The sequence below is a fragment of the Pimephales promelas genome, chromosome 16, assembly GCF_988280905.1.
Source record: "Pimephales promelas chromosome 16, fPimPro1.hap1.1, whole genome shotgun sequence".
NCBI lineage: Eukaryota > Metazoa > Chordata > Actinopteri > Cypriniformes > Leuciscidae > Pimephales > Pimephales promelas.
This window is the reverse complement of record NC_142784.1, coordinates 32,378,819-32,401,240: the sequence shown is the minus strand read 5'-3', so window position 1 is coordinate 32,401,240 and position 22,422 is coordinate 32,378,819. Positions and strand designations below refer to the sequence as shown.

The window sequence follows — 22,422 nt, the reverse complement described above, 5'->3', positions numbered from 1 at the left end:
TTAAGGCAAAAATTCAATAAACAGACATCGCTGCGTAAGAGACACTTCAGAGTCAAATTAATAAAAGAAAAGAGAAGTTTATTCTTGCAAGAATAGGCCCAGTCGCTAACACAGATTGGTACACTGTGAAGAGAGTGACGCCCAGACGCCCTGTAAAATTCCACAAGCAATGGATTAAAAATGCTAGGTTAGATTTACCGCTAACCCCCTCTATCCTCCCCAGTCTAAGATGACCTCTGACCCGGCCGGTTCTCTGGTACCTCACTCCACTCTTGATAACGGAAAGACAAATTACCTCCTTCACAGATAACAAAACTAAAAGACATTCCTCTGTTATTACATATACTGTAGGAGGTAAACAGATAGAAACTCAAGACCCAATGATCATATGTAATACATGTGAGATTAAAATTCCCCAACACTAACTACACATTTACTTTATGTGAATCTAACAAAACATTTGCTAACTGTGACACAGAACAATGCTTTCTAATATGATACACTAGATAACTTGATCGGGTGAAACTCTTTCCACACTGAGTACAGTAGTACGGCTTCTCTCCAGTGTGAACTCGCTCGTGTCTTTTCAGATGTCCAGAATGACTGAATCTCTTGTCACAGTATGAGCACTTGTAAGTTTTTTCTCCAGTATGAATTCTTTGGTGCTGTTTCAGATCACGAGATGTAGTAAAGCTCTCCCCACAGTCAGAGCACATATAATCTCTCACTTCTTTATGTGTTTTCTGGTGCTGTTTAAAACCGCCCAGACGTGAAAAACTCTTTCCACAGAGAGAACACACATAAGGCTTCTCATCTGAATGAACTTTCAAGTGTTGTTTTAGATTTGATGATGAAATAAAATTTTTACCACACTGATCACAGTTAAATGGCTTTTCTCCAGAGTGAATGAGCAGATGATAACTGAGACCTGATGATTGAGTAAAACTCTTTCCACACTGAGTGCATTTATACGGTCTCTCTCCAGTGTGAATTCTCATGTGTGTGTCAAGGTGTCCTTTATGTGTGAAACTCTTTCCACACTGAGTGCAGGTGTGCGTCTTTTTGGCTTTTGTTCTTTGAATTGTAAAATTATGATGTTCCTCCTCCACTTCATTCAGTTCTTGTCTTTCCTCTTTTACTTTCACCTGGTCTAAAACACACAGAAATACAGTTAGAATCAGTTCAAGTGAACCCTTATTTATAAGCAGAAAACAAGAGATCAGATCTTTCACTTATATTTATTCATTCATTGTTAATATAGTAAATATGTTTGACAACTGTTGTACAAGGTTATGATCATTTGGATGTATATCATTTATCATCCATATACTGCTTATTAATCCACGTCTACCAAAGCATCAACAATGAAGAATCAAGAATGGACACCAACCTGTTTGTTCCTCAGTATCTTCATGTTTTATTCTGGATGGTTCTGGATCACTCATGTCTTCAATCTCCTCTTTAATAAAGTCCATCTTTACTCTAGTACGGCACACAGATTCACCTGGAGTGTCTCCTGCGTGTTCAGATGCACTTCTAGCCTTGATGATGAGAATATTCCCAGCGTTTATTGTCGAATTATTTTGAAAGGGCTGTGATCACTCTGAAACAAGAGAAGAAACATACATTACTAATTTAAAAAAAAAAAACAATCCCACAAAAATTATAATCTTTCTTCATTATAACTCATTCTGAGATTCCTCAGATATCAACAACAATTTGAATAAAATGTAACCAAGTAGCCTAATGTAAAAAAAACAAACAAAAAATGTCAGCATAATATAGAAATTAATTTAAATAACAACTGGTCTTTATGTTCGTCTACAATTATATATTAATACATTTAACTAACTGATGACTAAAACGCTCTTATGCTATAAGTTATTGTTATTATTGTTATCATGCTCTATAACAATTTAATAAAAATGAATAAAACTAAAATAATGCAGTTCTGACAGCATCTGTATTTAATCTGCAGTCGAAGAAATATTATAAATAATAGTGTATTATTCCTAAGGAAAAATAGCATGGAATAACAGGAAACATGTTAGAATTAGGGTTAAATATACTTAAATATATGTTATTTTATAATCTACTTAATTAGAACAGCAGAACATAAATTGATGACAAAAGTGATTAATGAGGTAAATCCGACTTTCATTGAAAATAAACTTTGCTCGGAAAATTTACACGATATTCTCGGTTCTGTAGTGCAATAAAAATGTAGTCATGTGCTTGTAATAATAATTACTCATTGTTATAATTAAACCTAAACACTAAATATTAAACAGACATATATGAATTTCACATTTGTTTACAAAAGAATTTTTTTTTCTTTTTTTTTTATTCTTCAACAACATAAAACAACAAGGTACATTAACACATCTCAGCAAATAACCTCAATTATTCAGCCTACGGTTGAGCATCACAACAGAGAAAAGAAAAAAAAAACTAGAACAAACAAATAATTAAAAGCAATACAAAAAAATTCAATGAAGGAACAAAATAAATAAATAAATAAATATAACAAGGGACTTTTAAATTAATTTAAACATATCCAAAAGAGAAATCAATTTTTAGGGCTTTCTGATTTTTAACTAATTTTAGAGAATTGCACAAGAGTTTCACCTCATTCAACCAGTGATTAAAGTTGGGTTTAGACTTAAACCATCTGCATTTGTGTATGAAAAACTTTCCAAAACATAACAAGAAATTAATAACAAACTCACAATCTTTGTTATCCAGACAAACACCAAACCTAATTAACTTCACCGTGAGAGGTGGAAGTTCAACCCTCCTAGCCACTAACCAGTTCTGCACCTCACTCCAAAAGGGTTGCACCATTTCACAATCAAAGAAGACATGCTCTAAATTTCTCAATATTTTTTCCTTAGCTTTAGGAGGAAGTTTACAAAAGAAAATACTCACGCTGTCCACTGCCGTGTTGCCGCCGCAAACGTGTTCAGAACTGTAGTAAACATCTGCCGTACGGCGCATGCGAGTGTCGCATTGAGCAGCAAACACTCAATTCTTCCTCCAGGAGGCGCTGAATGACTCCGAAAACCGTTAGTTCACCCCAAAATGAAAATTCTGTCAGTATTTAGGCTACTCACCCTCATGTTGTTCCAAACCTCTATGTGTTTATTTGTTTTGCTGAACACAAAGGAAGATTTATGGAAGAATGTTTGAATCAAACAGATCTCATTACTATCGAGTATCCACAAGTTTCCTACGCCCCATGAGGCCTTGCGTCAAAAGTGGGCGCGACTTCCGGTTGGAAGTAAACAAAGCGCGATTTGACATGCTTAACACTCATTCAACAGTTGACAGTCATTCAAGTTATAGCGATCCAAACTAGCTAATGATGTGGGAACACAACCTCAACGAAATTCAAAAGGGTGAAATAACAGTACCTTTACCCTCCGCAGTAGTTGATTGGGAGTATTATAATAACATTATTAATAATCAATACTCATCAAGGCAGTTGTGTGAGCTGACAAACAATTAAAATAAAAAATACACACTTAGTCATTGTGCTTTGGAGTTTATTCAAAATTATAAATGAATGTGCTGCTTGAATACATTAACTGGCACATTTGGTATTCTGTCAACACAGGCTTTGATCCTGAGTTTATTTGTAACATCAGTAGCGAACAGCCAAACACATGCTGATAGAGTTTATAGAATATTAAGATTTTAAACAAATGTACACAGGATGATTCGTTGTCTTTTGGGAGGTGATGGAAACTACAGTCGTTGGCAGGATCACTGTGATTTCGTTTTCAGCTTATGTTCAAAACAATCACGTTTAAGCCACTGAATTAGTTTAGTCCGGTTATACGTACAACCGCGAACAGCGCATGTTGTCCCTGAGCTCCGTAACGACATCTCTCATAAAGATTTGCGTCTTTAAATAGTAAAATAATTCTCCGAAAAACAGCTAGCCTCTTCGCTAACTAACACACAAAATACCATTGGAATGCTACTTCCGCCGCGTCACCGGAAGTTTCACCCACTTTATTTTTTACAGGAGCGCCCCTCGGAAACTTGTGGCGAAACTCTGAACAAGAACAAGAGGCGAAACTCTGATGCTTTTTTGGTAACAGCCACTAGATGGCGCTTCGGTAGCGCGGCAACCATATCTCCAGTGAGGACCATCTCCATATCGGGGTGAAAATTCCAACTGGAGTTACTGGACAACAGTGTTGGTCAAGTTACTTGGAAATAGTAATTAGTTACTGATTACTTCTCCAAGAAAGTAATCCAATTACTTTACTGATTACTTATTTTCAAAAGTAATTAGTTACTTTACTAGTTACTTTACTATGTTTTTTTTTCAAAAACATGATGCACGACCTGAATACGCTAAATCATAGACCTTTCAGCCTAATTCTATTCTTTCTGCATATTCCATCTAAAATGTAATCAAATTAAACATTTTCTTTTTTTAAACCTGTTTTATTTCTTTCAATATTTTAACTTTATGCACATTGCATCGAGCAAAAATTAAATTAAATGCAACAGTCTCAGACTAGAAGAAAATTGTTGAACATTTAAACCTATTTTCTGCACATTCCACCATATTTTAATGAAATAAAGACAGCCCTTCTTCTGTTAATATAAATTTCTACATATTCCAGCATATAAAATAAATGTGTTTTGTAAAATCCTTCATTTGAATAGATGTAAAAATACAGCAACAAAATCATGAAAGTCGCTCCTGACTATATTACAAATTATTAACACTTACGTCTTTTAACAGTAAAGTGCAGAGAGGAGCAAAAATTAGTTGATCAAAACAGAAAATGCTGTTGCATGCCGTATTTTGGCTTCAAGTTTTTTTCTTTTTTTTTTTTTTGTTTTTTTTCGGAGTTAAACAGTGGTTATGTCCCATCAGCATGTAGCCGCAGTCATGTCAGATGGGGGTTCAGGGTTTTTTTCAGTAAGTTTCACATTCCTGTATAGCCTCATTTTACCATTAAAACTATAAAATACTGGACATGCTGAGGTGTTTTGCCATTCATTTTATTATTGGATTTTTTGAGGCACAATGCACAATTTTTGTTTTATCTTTATAGTTATGAAATGGTTTCTTTCCACTGTGATTTTTGTGATTCGTAAGGTTCCCTTTTTGCACAAAACTCTTTTCACACCGAGAGCAAGTGAAAGTGAAGTGGTTTCTTTCTTCATTTAGTTCTTCCCTTTCCACTTTTACTTCCATCAAGTCTAAAAATGAACACATTAAATCATCTAAATTAAATCAAATACAAAAGCTAAAAGTAACAACAATAAATGTAATCTTTGATACGATATATGATGAAAAATGTTCCTCAGTAGTCAGTCATAATGAAGAATCGAGAATGTTTGTTCTTCAGTATTTTGTTTTATTTTGCATGTTTCTGGATAACTGACGTCCTCATTCTCCACTTTAACAAACTCCATAGTATGTATTAATAACATTTATTTACCATATTATGTCACATAGATTTCAATTATTGTTACATCTGCGAACGGTTGCATAAATCTATTTAAGACTAGTCTTGCAAGTTAGTCATCTAATTTTTTTTTTCAGACTGGTATTTACTTTTTAAGTCAAACAAAAAAAATTAGACTGGTTCCCCCTTGGCTAACTTTCCTTTACAACCTATGTCGCCATGGAAACAAATAAATTCTCAAGTGCTCTAGATTCACAAAAGTGGTCTGACTTTGTCTTGTCTAGGGCACATTTTAATATTTGCTTTCATGAAAGGGCAATAAGAAGAGAAAGAGTTTTCAAAGACAGTTCAAACCCATTAGAAGTCCTTTCTGAAAATGAACTGCTGGAGAAGCTAAGGTTCTCAAAGTAAGTGCATCAGGTGTTTGGGTTTCTCACATGCGCACGAGGCCGTTCTAGGATCTTCTAAATGTAAATTCTGTGATAATTTACTTCTAAAAACTCCGCGCTCTCGGCTCGCGGTTTTTGAGAAGGATCCTAAATTCGCCTCCCCCCGTCGCGCTCCCGAGGCCTCTCGAGGATCCGCGACCTGGGGTTCGGATGGTGAGCTCGAGGATGTGGAGTTTGAGCAGACGGGCCCCGCTGTTTCTCTCCCTCCATCTCCCGAGCTCGCTCACATGCCAGTCGAGTTCGCTCACAATTATTTGTATTATTTGTGCACGCGACTCTGTTTCTTTCGGGCTGGAGAACGTAATTTTTACCGCGGCTTCCGACTCCGAGGATTTCGGGCCTGCTCTTATCGATGACGTTATCCCGCCTAGCGGCCAGGAAGCGCGGCCTACCGCGGCCTACTCTGAGCTCGTGGAAGTGCTTTCGCGCGCTACGGAGAAACTCGCGATCGACTGGCCTGACGAGCCCCGCGAATCTCAGTCATCCAAACTCGACGAGAGGTTTCTCAGTCGCCCTAATTCTAGGCCCCAACGGAGAAAACTGCCGTTTTTCAACGATCTGCAACGGGAGATTTCCAGATCCTGGAAGCAGCCTTTCTCTGCGCGTCTCACTAATGCGGCAGCTGCTGATTTCACCAACCTCGTGGGTTCTGTGGAACAGGGCTACAATTGAGGATACTTTGGCCAGCCATCTTTCTCTGTCGTCGGCGCCATCTTGGAAGGCCATCCTCTCCTTCCATCTAAAGCATGTAGAACTTCTTCCTCTCTCATTGGAAAACCCTACATGGCGGCTGGACAAGCAGGCATGACCCTTCACACTATAGCCATCCTTCAAGCCTACCAGGCCGATATCCTTAAAGAGATGGATGAGGGTAGTGGTGTCACTCCTGAGGCTGTGAAAGAGCCTCGTATGGCCACGGATTTGGCCTTGAGGGCCACCAAACATACTGCACGTGCGGTGGGCCGCTCTATGGCTGGCGCGGTTGCTGCGGAAAGCCACTTATGGCTCAACCTCACTGAAAGGTTTTTCTCCTTGACGGCCCTATGTCTCAGTCAGGGCTGTTCAGTCAGCACAGTGGTCGAGAAATTCCATTCCTCCAAGTCGCAATCAGCCGCTTTTAAGCAGTTCATGCCCAGGAGAGTTAGGGAATCCCCCGCTCCCTCTCCTGCCCGAAGACCTAGAGAACGTCTTTCTCAGAGAGTGGAGTTCTCTCCCAGGAGAAGTGACCCAGCGCGTCCCCCACCTCCCATGGTTTGGGGAGCCAGCGGTCGCCCGTTCCCCCGTCAACGACCTCACAAGCGTGTGCAGCTGAAGCGATCCGACAAGCCGTCCGCTCCAGCTGCCTCGTCCCGCTCCTGACCCCTTGGTCAGGAAAAGGAGAGCGCCTCCACATGCACGAGGTTGGGACAGACCGCGCAAGCGTTTCTGTCCACCTCCAACCAGCTCTCCTTTCCTTACCCTGTCTCCTTCGCCACCCAAGGTGTTTCGAAGAGCAGGCCCTATTTTACCGCTTCTACTCAGCCCGGTGCGAGAGGAAGGAGACACCCTTGGTTCTCTCCCCTCTCCCCCGACACACTCTTTAACTGCCGGTCGCGTCCTCAGAAACGCTCTTCCTTTTTCTCTGGAGCGTTTCAACGGGATTTTTCCTACTGTAGTCGACAGCGCCACTCAGGCTTCTGTGCTACAGCAGGAAATTTCTTCCCTCCTTCTCAAAGGTGCGATAGAGGTTGCTGCGGAGGAAACCGAACAAGGCTTCTACAGCCGTTATTTCCTGGTTCCGAAGAAAAGCGGCGGCCTGCGTCCCATTCTAGACCTCCGCCGACTGAATTTCGCCCTTTTCAGAGGGAAATTCAAGATGCTGACGTTGAAAGCCATCGTTTCTTAGATTCGGCCAGGAGATTGGTTCGTGACAATAGACCTCAAGGATGCCTATTTTCACATCCAGGTCGTGCAGCGTCACAGAAAGTTCCTCAGGTTCGCCTTTTGAGGAAGGGCATTCCAGTACAGGGTCCACCCCTTTGGCCTCGCCCTGGTGCCGACAACGTTCACGAAATGCGTGGATGCAGCACTGGCCCCCTTGCACCTCCAGGGCATCCGTATTCTCAATTATCTGGACGACTGGCTCATCCTAGCCCAGTCCAGGGAGTTGGCTACCCACCACAGGGACACTATTCTGCGCCATATTCAGTCTCTCGGCCTGAGGTTGAACGTGGAGAAGAGTGTTCTTACTCCAGCTCAGCACACAGTTTTCTTGGGTGAGCACATGAATTCCGTTCGTATGCAGGCCCGTTTGGCTCCTGCACGGATTTGCAGTTTGATGACATGTTTGGCCCGTTTTTCTCTAGGCCATCGTGTTTCTGTGGGCACTTGCCGCAGGCTTCTGGGCTTAATGGCCGCAGCCTCCCCTGTGCTACCCCTGGGTCTGCTCGACATGAGGCCCTTCCTGTGGAGGATGAAGCTCTCAGGGATCCGGCCCACTGGGCCAGCCTTTCGCCTGTTGAGGGTGTCGGGCAGTTGCTCTCACGCCCTGTCAATTTGGCGGGACCCTCTTATTCTTCGAAAAAGGGTCAGCATGGGAACGGGTATTCCGTCGCCAGATGATTACGACGGATGCCTCTCTAACCGGCTGGGGAGCAGTTTTCGAGGGCAGGCCAGCATGTGGGGTCTGGACGGGTGAGACCCTCGCTTGGCACATAAACTGCTTGGAGCTGAGAGCCGTATTCCTGTCTTTGCGTAATTTTCTCCCTTTTCTAAAGGGTCACCATGTCATTGTCAGGACTGACAACATGGCGGTAGTTTCCCATGTAAACCGGCAAGGAGGTTCTCGATCTCGCTCCCTGGACAGGCATGCGCGTCATCTTCTCTTATGGTCTCAGAGCAGGTTCATTTCTCTGAGAGCGGTCCATGTCCCAGGGATTCTGAACCTCGCAGCGGATTTTCTATCCAGGCAGAAATTTCTGCCAATCTCTGCCAATGCAGAGACTCTACACCTTCCCGCCCATCAAACTGATCCAGGCGGTCCTGGCCAGAGTGAGGGAGAGCGGAGTCCGCCTCCTTCTAGTAGCCCCTGTTTTGGCCGTCTGACCCATGGTTTTCGGAGTTGATTCCTCTTCTGGAATCGTCCCCCTGGAAGATTCCAGTCAGAGAGGATTTGCTTTCCCAATTTCAGGACAGTTGACAGTCTTCTTTTCGGCAGAGAAATCTGAGGGGAAGATGGCGCGTATATGATTATATGATATGAAATGAAAGTAATCTCCCCACTTTGGAGATTAACGAGGCACCTGATTGTTGTTTTTCTGCATTTCCTTCCAGTCTCTTTTCATTTAGGTATTTTTTTTTTTTATTTCTTTGAGTAAGTGTTCAATTAAAATAATTTTCAATAATATTCTTGTTCTCCAACATATAAAAAACAAATCTTGTGGCATTTCACAGCAATACTAGTTTATTAGTTAATTAACAACACATTTATGTGAATCTAACAAAAAATGTGCTCACTGTGACACAGGACAATGCTTTCTAATATGATTCACTAGATTACATGATCGGGTGAAACTCTTCTCACACTGAGTACAGGCGTACGGCTTCTCTCCAGTGTGAACTCGCTCGTGTATTTTAAGGTGCGCAGCCTGAGTGAAACCCTTGTCACAATATGAGCACTTGTAAGGTTTTTCTCCAGTATGAATTATTTGGTGCCGTTTCAGATCAGCAGGTGTAGTAAAGCTCTTCCCACAGTCAAAGCACATATAATCTCTCACTTCTTTATGTGTTTTCTGGTGCAGTTTAAAACTGATCAGTCGTGAAAAACTCTTTCCACAGAGAGAACACACATGAGGCTTCTCATCTGAATGAACTTTCAGGTGTGATTTTAGTAGTGATGATGAAATAAAATCTTTACCACACTGATCACAGTTAAATGGCTTTTCTCCAGAGTGAATGAGCAGATGATAACTGAGACCTGATGCTTGAGAAAAACTCTTTCCACACTGAGTGCATGTATACGGTTTTTCTCCAGTGTGAATTCTCATGTGTCTGTCAAGGTGTACTTTCTGTGTGAAACTATTTCCACACTCAGTGCATGTATACGGTTTCTCTCCAGTGTGAATTCTCATGTGTGTGTTAAGGCTTCCTTTCTCTGTGAATCTCTTTCCACACTGAGTGCAGGTGTGCGTCTTTTTTGCTTTTGTTCTTTGAATTGTAAAGTTATGATGTTCCTCCTCCACTTCATTCAGTTCTTGTCTTTGCTCTTTCACTCTCACCTGGTCTAAAATACACAGAAATACAGTTAGTATCAGTTCAAGTGAACCCTTAATTAACCCTCAGAGACCGACTTCATCGTCGACGACGCCACAAGTCACCTCCGATAAATATTTATATTATTCGATGACAGATTTATCGATTTTCTTACAGTTTTTTCCAACAGAAAGCTAACGAGCTAGCAATCACGGGGGTGTCTTTCTAGCCTTTACAGAAGGTTTTCTATCCAGCCTGGAACTTGTGCATCCTTTCAGAGTTTTTTTTTCAGAGCAATAAATCCAAACACTTATGTGCAACTTTGAGCCATTTTGGATATCACGTGATGGTTGTTGACCAATAACAGGCTGATCCGTCGTAAACATTGATGTGCGTCACTACGCATGAACCAAGCGCTGAAATTGTGGAGAGAGGGAGACGCGCGTTTCACAGAGAAACACAGAGCAAAATGGATGTAATCAAGCGCAGGCCTTTTTTGATGCCATGCCATGCAGGATGATGGATTTTCAGGAGAACAGAGCTTTTTGACAGATGAGGAACTAGATTACCAGGATAGACCCAGCTGAAGTGCCATTTATTTATTTACTGTATTATAGTAGTATAAATGTAGTATAAAAGTATAAAAAGAATATAAGAAATAAAAGAATATTTTGAGGCTTGGCACCAGTGAATTTTATGAGGCCCAAAACGCCTGGACTTCTTTTGGAAAAATGTAAATAGTTTTAGTTCTGTACAAGTTATAATGTTTATTCCTGTGCTCCAGGACTCCAAAGACATGAACAAACTGTTTTCCAGAGGAAATTTGATTATTTTTGTGTGATTTCAATAAATATTTGAGTGATTAAATTTCCGATTTATTTTTTCATTTGTCTTTATGTCCCATAACTTATTTTACATTCAGATGACATAAATGCAACACAAATATGCTGAAAATTTGTCCTGAAAAAAAAAAGAGGTGTATCAATTGTCTGTGCAAAAAAGGGTTGATGTTTTACAAGCTTTTTTAGTAAATAACACCAGACGGAAAATTTATTGTAAAAATACCCTTAGGTCTCTGAGGGTTAACAGCAGATCTTTCACTTTCTGTTTTGTCATTCACTTGTCAATATAGTAAAAATGTTTGACAACTGTACAAGGTTATGATCATTTGGATGTATTTCTCTATCATTTATCATCCATATACTGCTTATTAATTCACATCTACCAAAGCATCAACAATAAAGAATCAGGAATGGACACCAACCTGTTTGTTCCTCAGTATCTTCATGTTTTATTCTGGATGGTTCTGGATCAGTCGTGTCTTCAATCTCCTCTTTAATAAAGGCCATCTTTACTCTAGTACGGCACACAGATTCACCTGGAGTGTCTCCTGCGTGTTCAGATGCACTTCTAGCCTTGATGATGAGAATATTCCCAGTATTTATTGCTGAATTATTTTGAAAGGGCTGTGATCACTCTGAAACAAGAGAAGAAACATAAATTTAAAATTTAAAAAAACAATCCCACAAAAATTATAATCTTTCTTCATTATAACTCATTCTGAGATTCCTCAGATATCAACCACAATTTGAAGAAACTGTAACCAAGTAGCCTAATGTAAAAAAACAAAAAAAACAAAAAAGGCAGTATAATATAGAAATTAATATAAATAACAACCGATCTTTATGTTCGTCTACTACAAATTTAATTGACTGATGAATAAAATGCTCTCATGCTATAAGTTATTATATTATTATGCTGTATAATAACAATTGAATAAAAATGAATAAAACTAAAATAATGCTGTTCTGACAGCATCTTTATTTAATCTGCAGTCGAAGAAATATTAAAAATAACATAGTGTATTATTCCTAATGAAAAATAGCATGGAATAACAGGAAACATGTTAGAATTAGGGTTAAATATACTTAAATATGTGTTATTTTATAATCTTAATTAGAACAGCAGAACATAAATTGATGACCAAAGTGATTAATGAGGTAAATCCGACATTCATTGAAAAAACTTTGCTAAGAAAAATTACACGATATTCTCGGTTCTGTAGTGCAATAAAAATGTAGTCATGTGCTTGTAATATAATTACTCATTGTTATAATTATACCTAAACATTAAATATGAAACCGACATATAAGAATTTCGCATTTGTTTACAAAAGATCCTCACCCATGTCCACTGCCGTGTTGCCGCCGCAAACGTGTTCAGAACTGTAGTAAACATCTGCCGTACGGCGCATGCGAGTGTCGCATTGAGCAGCAAACACTCAATTCTTCCTCCAGGAGGCGCTGAATGACTCCGAAAACCGAAACCTTAAAGACCAAAATACCCTTTTGTAGTTCAGTCTACAAACAAAGTATTATAGTTTAAATATAGCAACGCCAAAGAACAAACAAACAAAAAAATAATCCACAAGATAACGTTAAATCTCCAGTGGTGCGTTAAAACACACACAGTAAACAAACACAGTTTGAGATGTGTGATTAAACTATTTGGAGATAGTTTCCTCTAAATCATATAATAGCCTATTAGGCTAGGACTTGTAATGCGAAGTTATCTGGTGACCAGTTGACCACGTCTCTACCACGTTCTCCATGGGATAAACAGCGATATCTTTTGAGGACGTGCCTACAACGTTTTTGGAACGTTGGCCAAGCTTATAAAAAATTTTTACTTTACCACGACGTCCTCACAACGTGTAATAAAACAATGCAACTACACTAAACAGTTTTTAAAAGTTTTATTAAAATAGGAAAAAAACAGAACAAAGATTTTTACAGCATTATACAAATAAATAACGGCGCAAATAGTATTAAAAGCATGAACATAAAAGAGGAAGAGAAGGGGGAGAAGGGGGAGGAGGGGGGGAGGGGGTGTGTTACACTAGTTGAGGAAAACACTCGTGTCATTCATCTTCCAAATCTGTGTCATTCGAGCCCGTTCTCATTTTGCAAAAGCGTAAATATCCAACGCACATGGCACCCTTTAACGTGAAATGAGACGCAGATATATTTGGGCAGAAGGCGCCCCCTAGTGGTCTAACCCTTACCCAACACCATACCTAAACTTAACCATTAACCGAAGCGTCTCATTAGACGTTAAAGGGTGCCATGTGCGTTGGATATTTACGCTTTTGCAAAAGCGTCCTATATGGCGCTTTGGGATGAGAACGCGTTGGTCATTCATGTAATGCTGACAATTGGTCCTTCCAAACCCAAACGAGGACATCTTTAAACATAGGTAATGAATAGGCCGTGCAATAATGACCGGAGATCGAATTAATAGCTAATGACAATAATAATCATGCGCAAAATCCTCATCCTTACATGACTGATAAAGTTAACTTAGCCTACATTTTAGTTAACCTTGTGCTCTAAAAAAAAAAAAAAAAAAAAAAAACAAAACACTGATTTGCTATTTCTAGCCTAATTGTAGCCTAGTTAAATTAATTTTAAATGATGTTTCATATTTCATTAAGAAATTGCCTAGATTTAATAAGACTTGGCAACCCATGATTACATATTTTTAGAAGATGAGGACTCTCCCACTTATTGATCAATGTTAAATATGATGTATGGACCACGAATAAGCTATGTCAGAATTTCATATGTATATTTCTTTTTCTTTTTTGATTGTAATGACTCGTTATATTATTTTGGTGGAATGGGTTATTAGCTTTAACTTTAAGTGTATTGTTAATGCTTTCTGTTAATGCTTTGAAAAAGTTTATACAATTTTTTATAAAAAATAAACAAAATAAAAAACATGTTGCGTTTATATTCTGGGTTCATCTGATTTTTTTTGTAGTATAATTTATTTTATTGTGATTTTAGTATCATAATTATTAATAAATGCACTCACAATTGTCGGAGAATTTGATGTTGCAGTTTACTATATAAAAATGTCTTTCAACGTGCAAAATTCAATTAAATTATTGTGCAGCAATTTGTACAAATCGAGTCGGCCTACTAGTACATGCATGTTGTAGCCATTAAATAAGCGCATTTAGTTCCATATTTGTTGAAATATTATAATGTTTTTTCCCCATGTTGATTATGAAAAGTGAACAGATAAGACATGCACTTATATCGGAAGACATTAAGTGGGTTGATTTGGACTCATAAGCGTGTTTTGTAGAAAGCCTTTCTTTAAAGTGAATTTAGTTTTGTATAAATTGTACCTTAATTATTTTTTTAATTCATCAACCAATTGCCTGGATTTAATAAATAAGAAGCAAATATGACAATTTAAACATGACATGGCCTGCGCGGTCACTTGCATTGCACGCGAACTTCAGTGCATCTCATCATAAATTAACGAAATATGCCTTACAGACATGAGAAATATATATACAGAAAGCTTGCAACTAAATCTTTAAACGAAACTATTCCAAACGAAAAGAAATAGGCTGTGAGAGTTGAGACAGTATTTCAGCATTGAAGACTCGCATATTAGCTTTGAAAGCTAACATGTGGTGTTGTCAGTCACGCTAACGTAAACCACTAGCCATCGCTAACTTGGCAAGAAATAACCTTTGAAATGTATTTAACATTCTTCTTAGATTAAATATTTGCTTTCTTTGCTAACCCACAGGTTATGGAAGTCGAGGAAGAAAGGGGAAACTTTTTAAAATAATAACTGAAGACACCCACCTGCAGCGAGTTCTGCCAGATCTGTGCTGATCAGCGTGAAAGGATGAATAAGCTAATGTGAATGTCCGGTGGTTTCCCTGTAATGTTTTTGTCATTCTGCGTTTGCTCCCAATGTGGTTTTCCTTATGTTTTGCCTTCAAAGTTTCCCCACTATTTTCAAATTGTCTGTTAGTGTGTTAAAAAGTGTGTTTTTTTCTTATTCAGTTGTGGAAAAAGCAAACATATTTTCGACTTGAATTAAAACTTGATTTAATATTACTGAAAATTTGTATTTAAAAAAGTATTTGGAATCAAAATGCATGTGTATTACTGAGAGGTGTAAAAGACCAGCCAATTAAACAATAGGCTACACTTTTTAAGAGCTATTTATTCTTGCATGTACAAGGAACCACATGCTTTTCAGGGAAGATAAATGTAAGAATTTTAATCAATCTTTTTGTTTTGAATTAAAATTAAACGCTAAAGTTAGTTTTGATTGATTCTCTTCCTCACAACGATCGTTTGTTATTAAATTAGGGGCCGCTAAGATGACACCAGGGGCTCGTTCTTCGTACGTTGCTTAAAACATCCGAGATCAAATGAGAGATCTAAGATGATATCATCGTGCTAATCATGATCCGGCTAATTGGGTTCTTCGAACACACCTGTTGTTTATGATTAGTATCGCTGGATTGAGTTATCTGAGATAACTGCGCGTTCTCGCGTTGGTTTAAAAGGGTACATGTATCGATAGCAGAACCAGTGATCAGCAGCGCTGCTATTGGCTGTTCAGCATGGCCAAAGAACACGCCCAGTTTTTCCCCCAAGCAGAGCAAGCGCTTTTAATGCAAGGTTATGCCGAATTTCAGTCTTTAATTAAAACGCCAGGGAACACCTCAAAGTGTGCAAAAGCCAGGAGAGAGTGCTGGCAAAACTAGAAGACAAATTAAATGCGTTTGTGGTGACCATGTTAGATGTTTTAATAACTTATTATTATTTTATTATTATTTTCATAATTTCATAATTACTTTGTTCATTGTAATGTCGAGTCACCGCACTATAATAATGGACATGGTGAAAGTGAAGTACAAAAATATTCTACTTAATGGTAATTTTAGGCCTTATAGGCCTACTAGTCTCTTTTAAAAAGGCACTGTTAAATAAATGATTGTCTGTTTATAAAAGCAACCAGGAAAAAGGCTGAGAAAAAAATAATAATGATGCTCCTGACCCTGGCAGAAGAGCTGACCCTTGGGTTGAATGTGAATTGCCCTGTTGTGAAGGGCATCCCTGGGTTCAGCTCTTCCAGACCCACATCAGGGACCAGTAGCAGCAACACCTTCATCACTGGGAAATGAGATTTAAATTATCTTTGTACACTATGAAATAATTTGTTGCTGCATTAAATGAAGTAGACCTATAATCCAAATTGGCTGGTTTAGTCATTTCAGCTGTTAAATCTTGAGTAATGATAAATTGCTTTGTCTTTTGAAAGTAAAAACTGATAAACTTATGTTAATGTAAAAATATTTTGCCATGAGTTATCAATCACATTGCACTGGAGAGTGAAGAAAACTTCTCAGATGACTGTCCTTTGGAGGAAGTACTTTAATTTTAATTGTGCCTATGCCTGTTATTTCTGAGAGGAGTCCACATGTACAGAAAGGCCTACAGAAGAGTCTGCACACAGCAGTGATACAGGGGTGGGCAGTGTAGAGACAACTTTTGCTTTTTATTTGTTGCATGAGGCATGTGTGACACAAACGACACAGGGTTAAATTCGTCCCCTATATGAGTCTTCAACAGAAAATAGAGTATTTTGAAAAAACAAAAATCAGGGGGAGAAACAGAACTTGACTAAGAAAAAATTGCACTAGAAATAGAATTGCTTCAAAATAAACTTCAGAGTAAAATCACACAGAGTACTATTGCTGACCTTGCATAATATCTTTTAAAAAGATGACTGAATAACTGGCTTTTCTTTACAAAGAACAATTGAAATAAAACTCTAAGCAAATAGAGTTTTGCAAATTTGTCTTGTCTTTTATTTTAGGCTTAATGAAACTTTTTTTTTTTTTTGATGTTGGCAGTGTTGTGTAATATGGCACATGCAATGTCACAGGCCCTGTCAGGTGCAACCCTCAGGCTTTTTAGACCCTGAAATCTTCCCTTTAGTTGGCCAAAGCTCATGTCATTGTGGCAAAAAAAAAAAAAAACTAAGAGCACTACTTTGTGAATGGCACAACAGAAAGCTTATCAAGTTCTCCGCATCTCCAATAGTGTAAAGGAAACCACTCGCAAATAATTTTAGGGCAATGCAAACATTTTGTAATGTTGTTGAAGCCCGATATCGAATCAAACATTAATGTGCATTTCCAACAAAATAATAATGTATTTAAACGACACCCTCACGACGATCGTTTCACGAGAAAACAAAAATAAATCTCAGAAATTAGGCTACACTATCGCGCTGCGCTGAAGGACTTCCCGTATCAGCCGCGATCTAATCCTGTTTACATGAAATAAGCCTGCTCGCGAGCAGGCTCAAGCTAGCGCACCTGTTGCTATGACAGCAAGTCCAGGATGAGCGTCGAAGAACCAAACGATCCAAGATCATGGCAAATCGCCAACAATCAAATCCAGCTAACTGAGTTAGCGACGTACGAAGAACGAGCCCCAGGTTCAAGGGCTACTCACAACAGAGGATTTTTCAAAACCTCACAATATATTAATACAAAAACAAAAGAGAAAGGTGTTTCCAGGGATAACTGAACTGGGCCCACATTTCAGGATATAGCTACTCTATTTCTGTTAGCAGAATACAAAAGAAACAATATATAAATTCAGCAGGGTGCTACATTAATAATATCCTTGTTCTCCAACTTACAAAACACATCTTGTGGCATTTCACAGCAACACTAGTTTATTATTTAACGAACAACACATTTATGTGAATCTAACAAAACATTTGCTCACTGTGACACAGAACAATGCTTTCTAATATGATTCACTAGATGAGTTGATTGGGTGAAACTCTTCTCACACTGAGTACAGGTGTACGGCTTCTCTCCAGTGTGAACTCGCTCGTGTGATTTCAGGTGTCCAGACCGACTGAATCTCTTGTCACAATAGGAGCACTTGTAAGGTTTTTCTCCCGTATGAATTCTTTGGTGGAGTTTCAGTTCACTAGATGTAGCAAATCTCTTCCCACAGTCAAAGCACAAATACTCTCTCACTTCATTGTGTGTTTTCTGGTGCCGTTTAAAATGGTTCAGTCTTGAAAAACTCTTTCCACAGAGAGAACACACATGAGGCCTCTCATCTGAATGAACTTTAATGTGTGATTTTAGATTTGATGATGAACTAAAATCTTTACCACACTGACCACAGTTAAATGGCTTTTCTCCAGAGTGAATGCGCAGATGACGACTGAGAGTTGAGTCATGAGTAAAACTCTTTCCACACTGAGTGCATGTATACGGTTTCTCTCCAGTGTGAATCCTCATGTGTATGTTAAGGTGTCCTTTCCGTGTGAAACTCTTTCCACACTGAGTGCAGGTGTGCGTCTCTTTGGCTTTTGTTCTATGAATTGTAAAGTTACGATGTTCCTCCTCCACTTCATTCAGTTCTTGTCTTTTCTCTTTCACTCTCACCTGGTCTAAAACACACAGAAATACAGTTAGAATCAGTTCAAGTGAACCCTTAATAGCAGAAAACAACAGAGATCAGATCTTTCACTTGTTATTCTGTCATTCACTTGTTAATTTCACGAGTTCACGACTAGAAGAGTGGAGAAGGGGTGGTGGAGGGTTGCTGCTAAACTGTCAGAGAAATAAGGTGAGACTGTTGAGTCTATATATACACGTTTTAATCATTAGCAATCAGATTGCTGAGTGCTCTCCACCCGTGTTAATTATCTGAACGTGCTTCTCCCGAACTTTGTTAATAAAACATAATAAAAATATGTTTGACAACTGCTATATACAAGGTTATGATCATTTGGATGTATATCATATAATCTACTATTTCACATCTACCAAAGCATCAACAATGAAGAATCAAGAATGGACACCAACCTGTTTGTTCCTCAGTATCTTCATGTTTTATTCTGGATGGTTCTGGATCAGTCATGTCTTCAATCTCCTCTTTAATAAACTCCAACTTTAACAGTCACACAGATTTCAGCTGCTACTCCTGGAGTTTGTCCTTCTCTTGTAGGATGATGGGAATATTCCCAGTATTTATTGGTGAATTGTTGTGGGAGGGGCTTCACTGCAGGTGTGAACTGTGATCACTGTGTTTTTATCCAATCTGCATTTAAAAAGTACAGGGCCATCATGTTAAACTGAGCAGCTGAAAAACCTCTTTGTCTCCAAAAGTTCCCTGTTTTCAGCTCATTCATTTTGGTGATGTCTGAGATCTTCAGTAAATTGGCACATTAAGATTGTTGTATTGGTGTCAACAGGCTGAAACAAACTACAACATTATCACCTTTAATTTCATTTCTTGTCTTTGCTCTTTCACTTCCATCGAGTCTGAAACATTAAAGGTGCTCTAAGCAATGTCGGGCGACTTCCTGTCGTTGTTTAAAGTATTTTCAAACAAAATGGAGGCTAGATAGACCCTCCCTCCACCTCATCCGCACACTGACCCCCCAAAACCCCGCCCCCGGGCCTTCTTGTCAGTTATTGGCTGGAACAGTTTATTATGTTTGCAGTTTGTTTCTGTTGCCATTTGTGGAGCCTGGGTTGTCAGCTAGTGGATAGTGAGGAGATGTTTGCTGTATGTGACAAAAAATATTTTGGCCTAAAAAACGTCACATCGCTTAGAGCACCTTTAAAACTTATTAAGTTTTTCGAATGAGCTCTGGAGGATGAATGTGAATTTTCAATATCAACCAAAATTTGACGAAACTGTAACCAAGCAATGTAAAAAGTGATTAATGAGGAAAATCCTTCATGTATTTGAAACAGACTTTGTTCAGAAAAATTACACAATATTCTCGGCACTGTACAGTGCAATAAAAATGTAGTCATGTGCTTGCAATAATAATAATTACTCATTATTATAATTATACCCAAACACTAAATATTAAACAGACATAAATGAATTTCGCATTTGTTTACAAAAGATCCCCACGCCGTCCACTGCCGTGTTGCCGCCGCAAACGTGTTCAGAACTGCAGTAAACATCTGCCGTACAATTGAGATTCACGCCAATTCGTATTTCCATTTTTGACACGCTATCAACACTCATAATCGCTTTTCAGCGTGTTTATGAACGCCGTTGACTTAAAGTTACATTACTGTTTATTTAAATAAATGGCCTACCCCAACCCTGTCCCTAAACCTACCCGTCACTGGGTTAATACCATTTATGAGTCTTCCCCTACCATCTTATGGAAAAAAATATCGCTCCCCAGATGTAATCTACATTTTCCTTCGTTTCGCTCGGACATTTAACAGCGTAGACATACACGCGGATAGCTCAGAATGCGTATAGATAACACACCACTTGACTCCACTAGGGAAAGGAGTGGCCCTGCTACCAGCGCTCCGGGAAAGAACTGAGTCCCATCTCTGAGCAGCCTATCTCAAGAGTGCCACTTAAAGGAGAACTCCGGCGAACAATGAACCTTTGGTCTAATAAAACATCGGTACCTAGTCAATCGTTCTCTGAGTTTTGTTTTCATGATAATCGAATGTAAAGAGTTTTATCTCTAAAAACTGTTTAGTGTATAATACTAGTAATGGGGGCATTGACTAAGTAAAAAGAAATCGCTAGTTTATACCACTAACAAGGCTCACAAATAGCCGCACACTAACGCAATAACATAATGAGGCTCCATACATGCAAAACGAAGCATTGAGAACTTTGTAAGTGTACAGACCGTTTAATAAGAAGATACTTTATGAAGACAGTTCACTTCGCGTATACAGACAGGAGCCATCTTAAAAAATAGTCTTGATAAGTCAAACCACGAACGCCGTTCACACAGTTCAGATCACTCAGCACGACGTTCGTGGTTCGACTTATCGAGACTATTTTTTAAGATGGCTCCTGTCCGTATACGCGAAGTGGACTGTCTTCATAAAGTATCTTCTTATTAAACGGTCTGTACACTTACAAAGTTCTCAATGCTTCGTTTTGCATGTATGGAGCCTCATTATGTTATTGCGTTAGTGTGCGGCTATTTTGAGCCTTGTTAGTGGTATAAACTAGTGATTTGTTTTTACTTAGTCAATGCCCTTATTATTAGCATTATACGCTAAACAGTTTTTAGAGATAAAGCTCTTTACATTCGATTATCATGAAAACAAATCTCAGAGAACGGTTGACTATGTACCGATGTTTTATTAGACCAAAGGTTCATTGTTCGCCGGAGTTCTCCTTTAAGCCGACATATAGCGGGGGACGGGGCTGGAGAGGGTTGTGACATCCCCCTTACGTCTTCCAGAGCCAGCCCAGGTGAACGGGCAGGGTGAGAGCCACAGGGTGGCGCCTTCGGCGGTGTGGTTGAGGGCTTTGCCCAAGAGTTTTCAACCGCCCACGAGCAGACTTCCCTCAGTCTGCTCGTGGGCGGTTGAAAACTGTTGGGCAAAGACCTCAACCACACCGCCGAAGAGGCCGACCTGGGATATGGGGGTGTCAAGAGGATGGGTCCGCACGACATACCGCACATGAGACAGCCACAGAATGTTGGGCATCACCTGACCCAGGGAGCGTACCACCACTTTCGTCGCTCGGAGAGCAAGGTCAGTGGCGGTGTGCAGCTCATTGAGGAGCCCGGGGTCAGTCCCACCCTCGTGCATGTGTAACCCCTCCACCCGGGTCCTACTCGCGGGCCTCGAACCCTGGTCTCCGGCGTGAGAGTCGGGCGCTCTAACAAGGAGGCTAAAGACTGCAGCCTCTAGCGTCTGTCGCTAGAGCGCCTATTGAGATCGGGGAGTGAGGTTTACTCGCACAGCAACTACTAGTGTCCGTGAGCATCTGGGTCTGGTAGACCAGCAGAATGGCCATGGCATGCAGTGAGGCAGCTGCCTCCTATAGAGCGCTATAGGATTTCGCCACAAGGTTAGACGAAAAACGGTTTTAGACGGGTGGTTAGGATCGCACTGAGAAGAAGCACTCTGAGGACACAGTAGCATCGCGTCAGAGTGTTCAACCGGGGGCACCCCAGCGTACCCATGGGCAGCGGCCCCGTCGAGGGAAGGAAGGGCGGAGAAGATTAATGAGGGATTGCTGGAAGACATGGGGGTCCCCCATTTGGCCACGCCCAAAAGCCAATCGTCCAGCAGCGATCACTCAGGACAGGGTGAAAGGTTCCACTCTAGTCCGATGCTCGCAGCGGCCCGGGGAGGCATGGCCGTCATCTCAGGATCTGACTCGACATATGATATATGGACACCAGAAAGTGGCAGCACTGTCGAATCTTCACTTCCTGAAGCTTCTAGCCCGCCCTGTGATGCTGCGATGGACAACAGATCTAATTCTGGAGCATTAAAGGAGTAGTTCACTTTTGAAAAAACTTTTGCGGATAATTTACTCACCCCCATGTCATCCAAGATGTCCATGTCTTTCTTTCCTCAGTCGAAAACAAATTAAAGCTATGGTATACAATGTTAAAAATCGGTCGAGACGGTAGGGAAGTTTTAAAAAACT

General features: G+C 39.8%; 2 protein-coding genes across 7 annotated transcripts in view; both read right to left on the bottom strand.

Annotated features, from left to right (window-relative positions):
• Nucleotides 1-22,422, bottom strand: part of LOC120470772 (uncharacterized) — a 61,072-nt gene that overhangs the window by 4,691 nt on the left and 33,959 nt on the right. Inside the window, exons 1-4 of one of the 4 annotated variants that reach the window (XM_089120761.1) lie at nt 14,782-15,022; nt 12,299-12,441; nt 11,379-11,591; nt 5,112-10,145 (exon numbers count right to left, since the gene is read on the bottom strand). In XM_089120761.1, the coding sequence (XP_088976887.1) occupies nt 9,376-10,145; nt 11,379-11,463 (855 nt within the window). In that variant the 5' untranslated portion in view covers nt 11,464-11,591; nt 12,299-12,441; nt 14,782-15,022 and the 3' untranslated portion in view covers nt 5,112-9,375. Of the gene's footprint in view, nt 1-5,109; nt 10,146-11,378; nt 11,592-12,298; nt 12,442-14,781; nt 15,023-17,704; nt 18,419-18,836; nt 18,930-22,422 lie in introns of those variants that run through there. The other 3 variants (XM_089120763.1, XM_089120764.1, XM_089120762.1) reach the window with 3 other exon arrangements.
• Nucleotides 62-3,673, bottom strand: LOC120470771 (uncharacterized). Of its 3 annotated transcripts, none has more exons than XM_089120766.1 (3): nt 2,929-3,673; nt 1,391-1,603; nt 62-1,150 (listed from the first exon to the last, which is right to left on the bottom strand). In XM_089120766.1, exons 2-3 carry the CDS (start codon nt 1,473-1,475, stop codon nt 426-428), a joined length of 810 nt encoding a protein of 269 aa, XP_088976892.1. In that variant the 5' UTR covers nt 1,476-1,603; nt 2,929-3,673; the 3' UTR covers nt 62-425. The 3 variants fall into 3 exon arrangements, with proteins under 3 accessions (XP_088976892.1, XP_088976893.1, XP_039516360.2); XM_089120767.1 differs by having other exon boundaries at nt 2,810-2,932; XM_039660426.2 differs by lacking the exon at nt 2,929-3,673 and adding an exon at nt 2,730-2,922.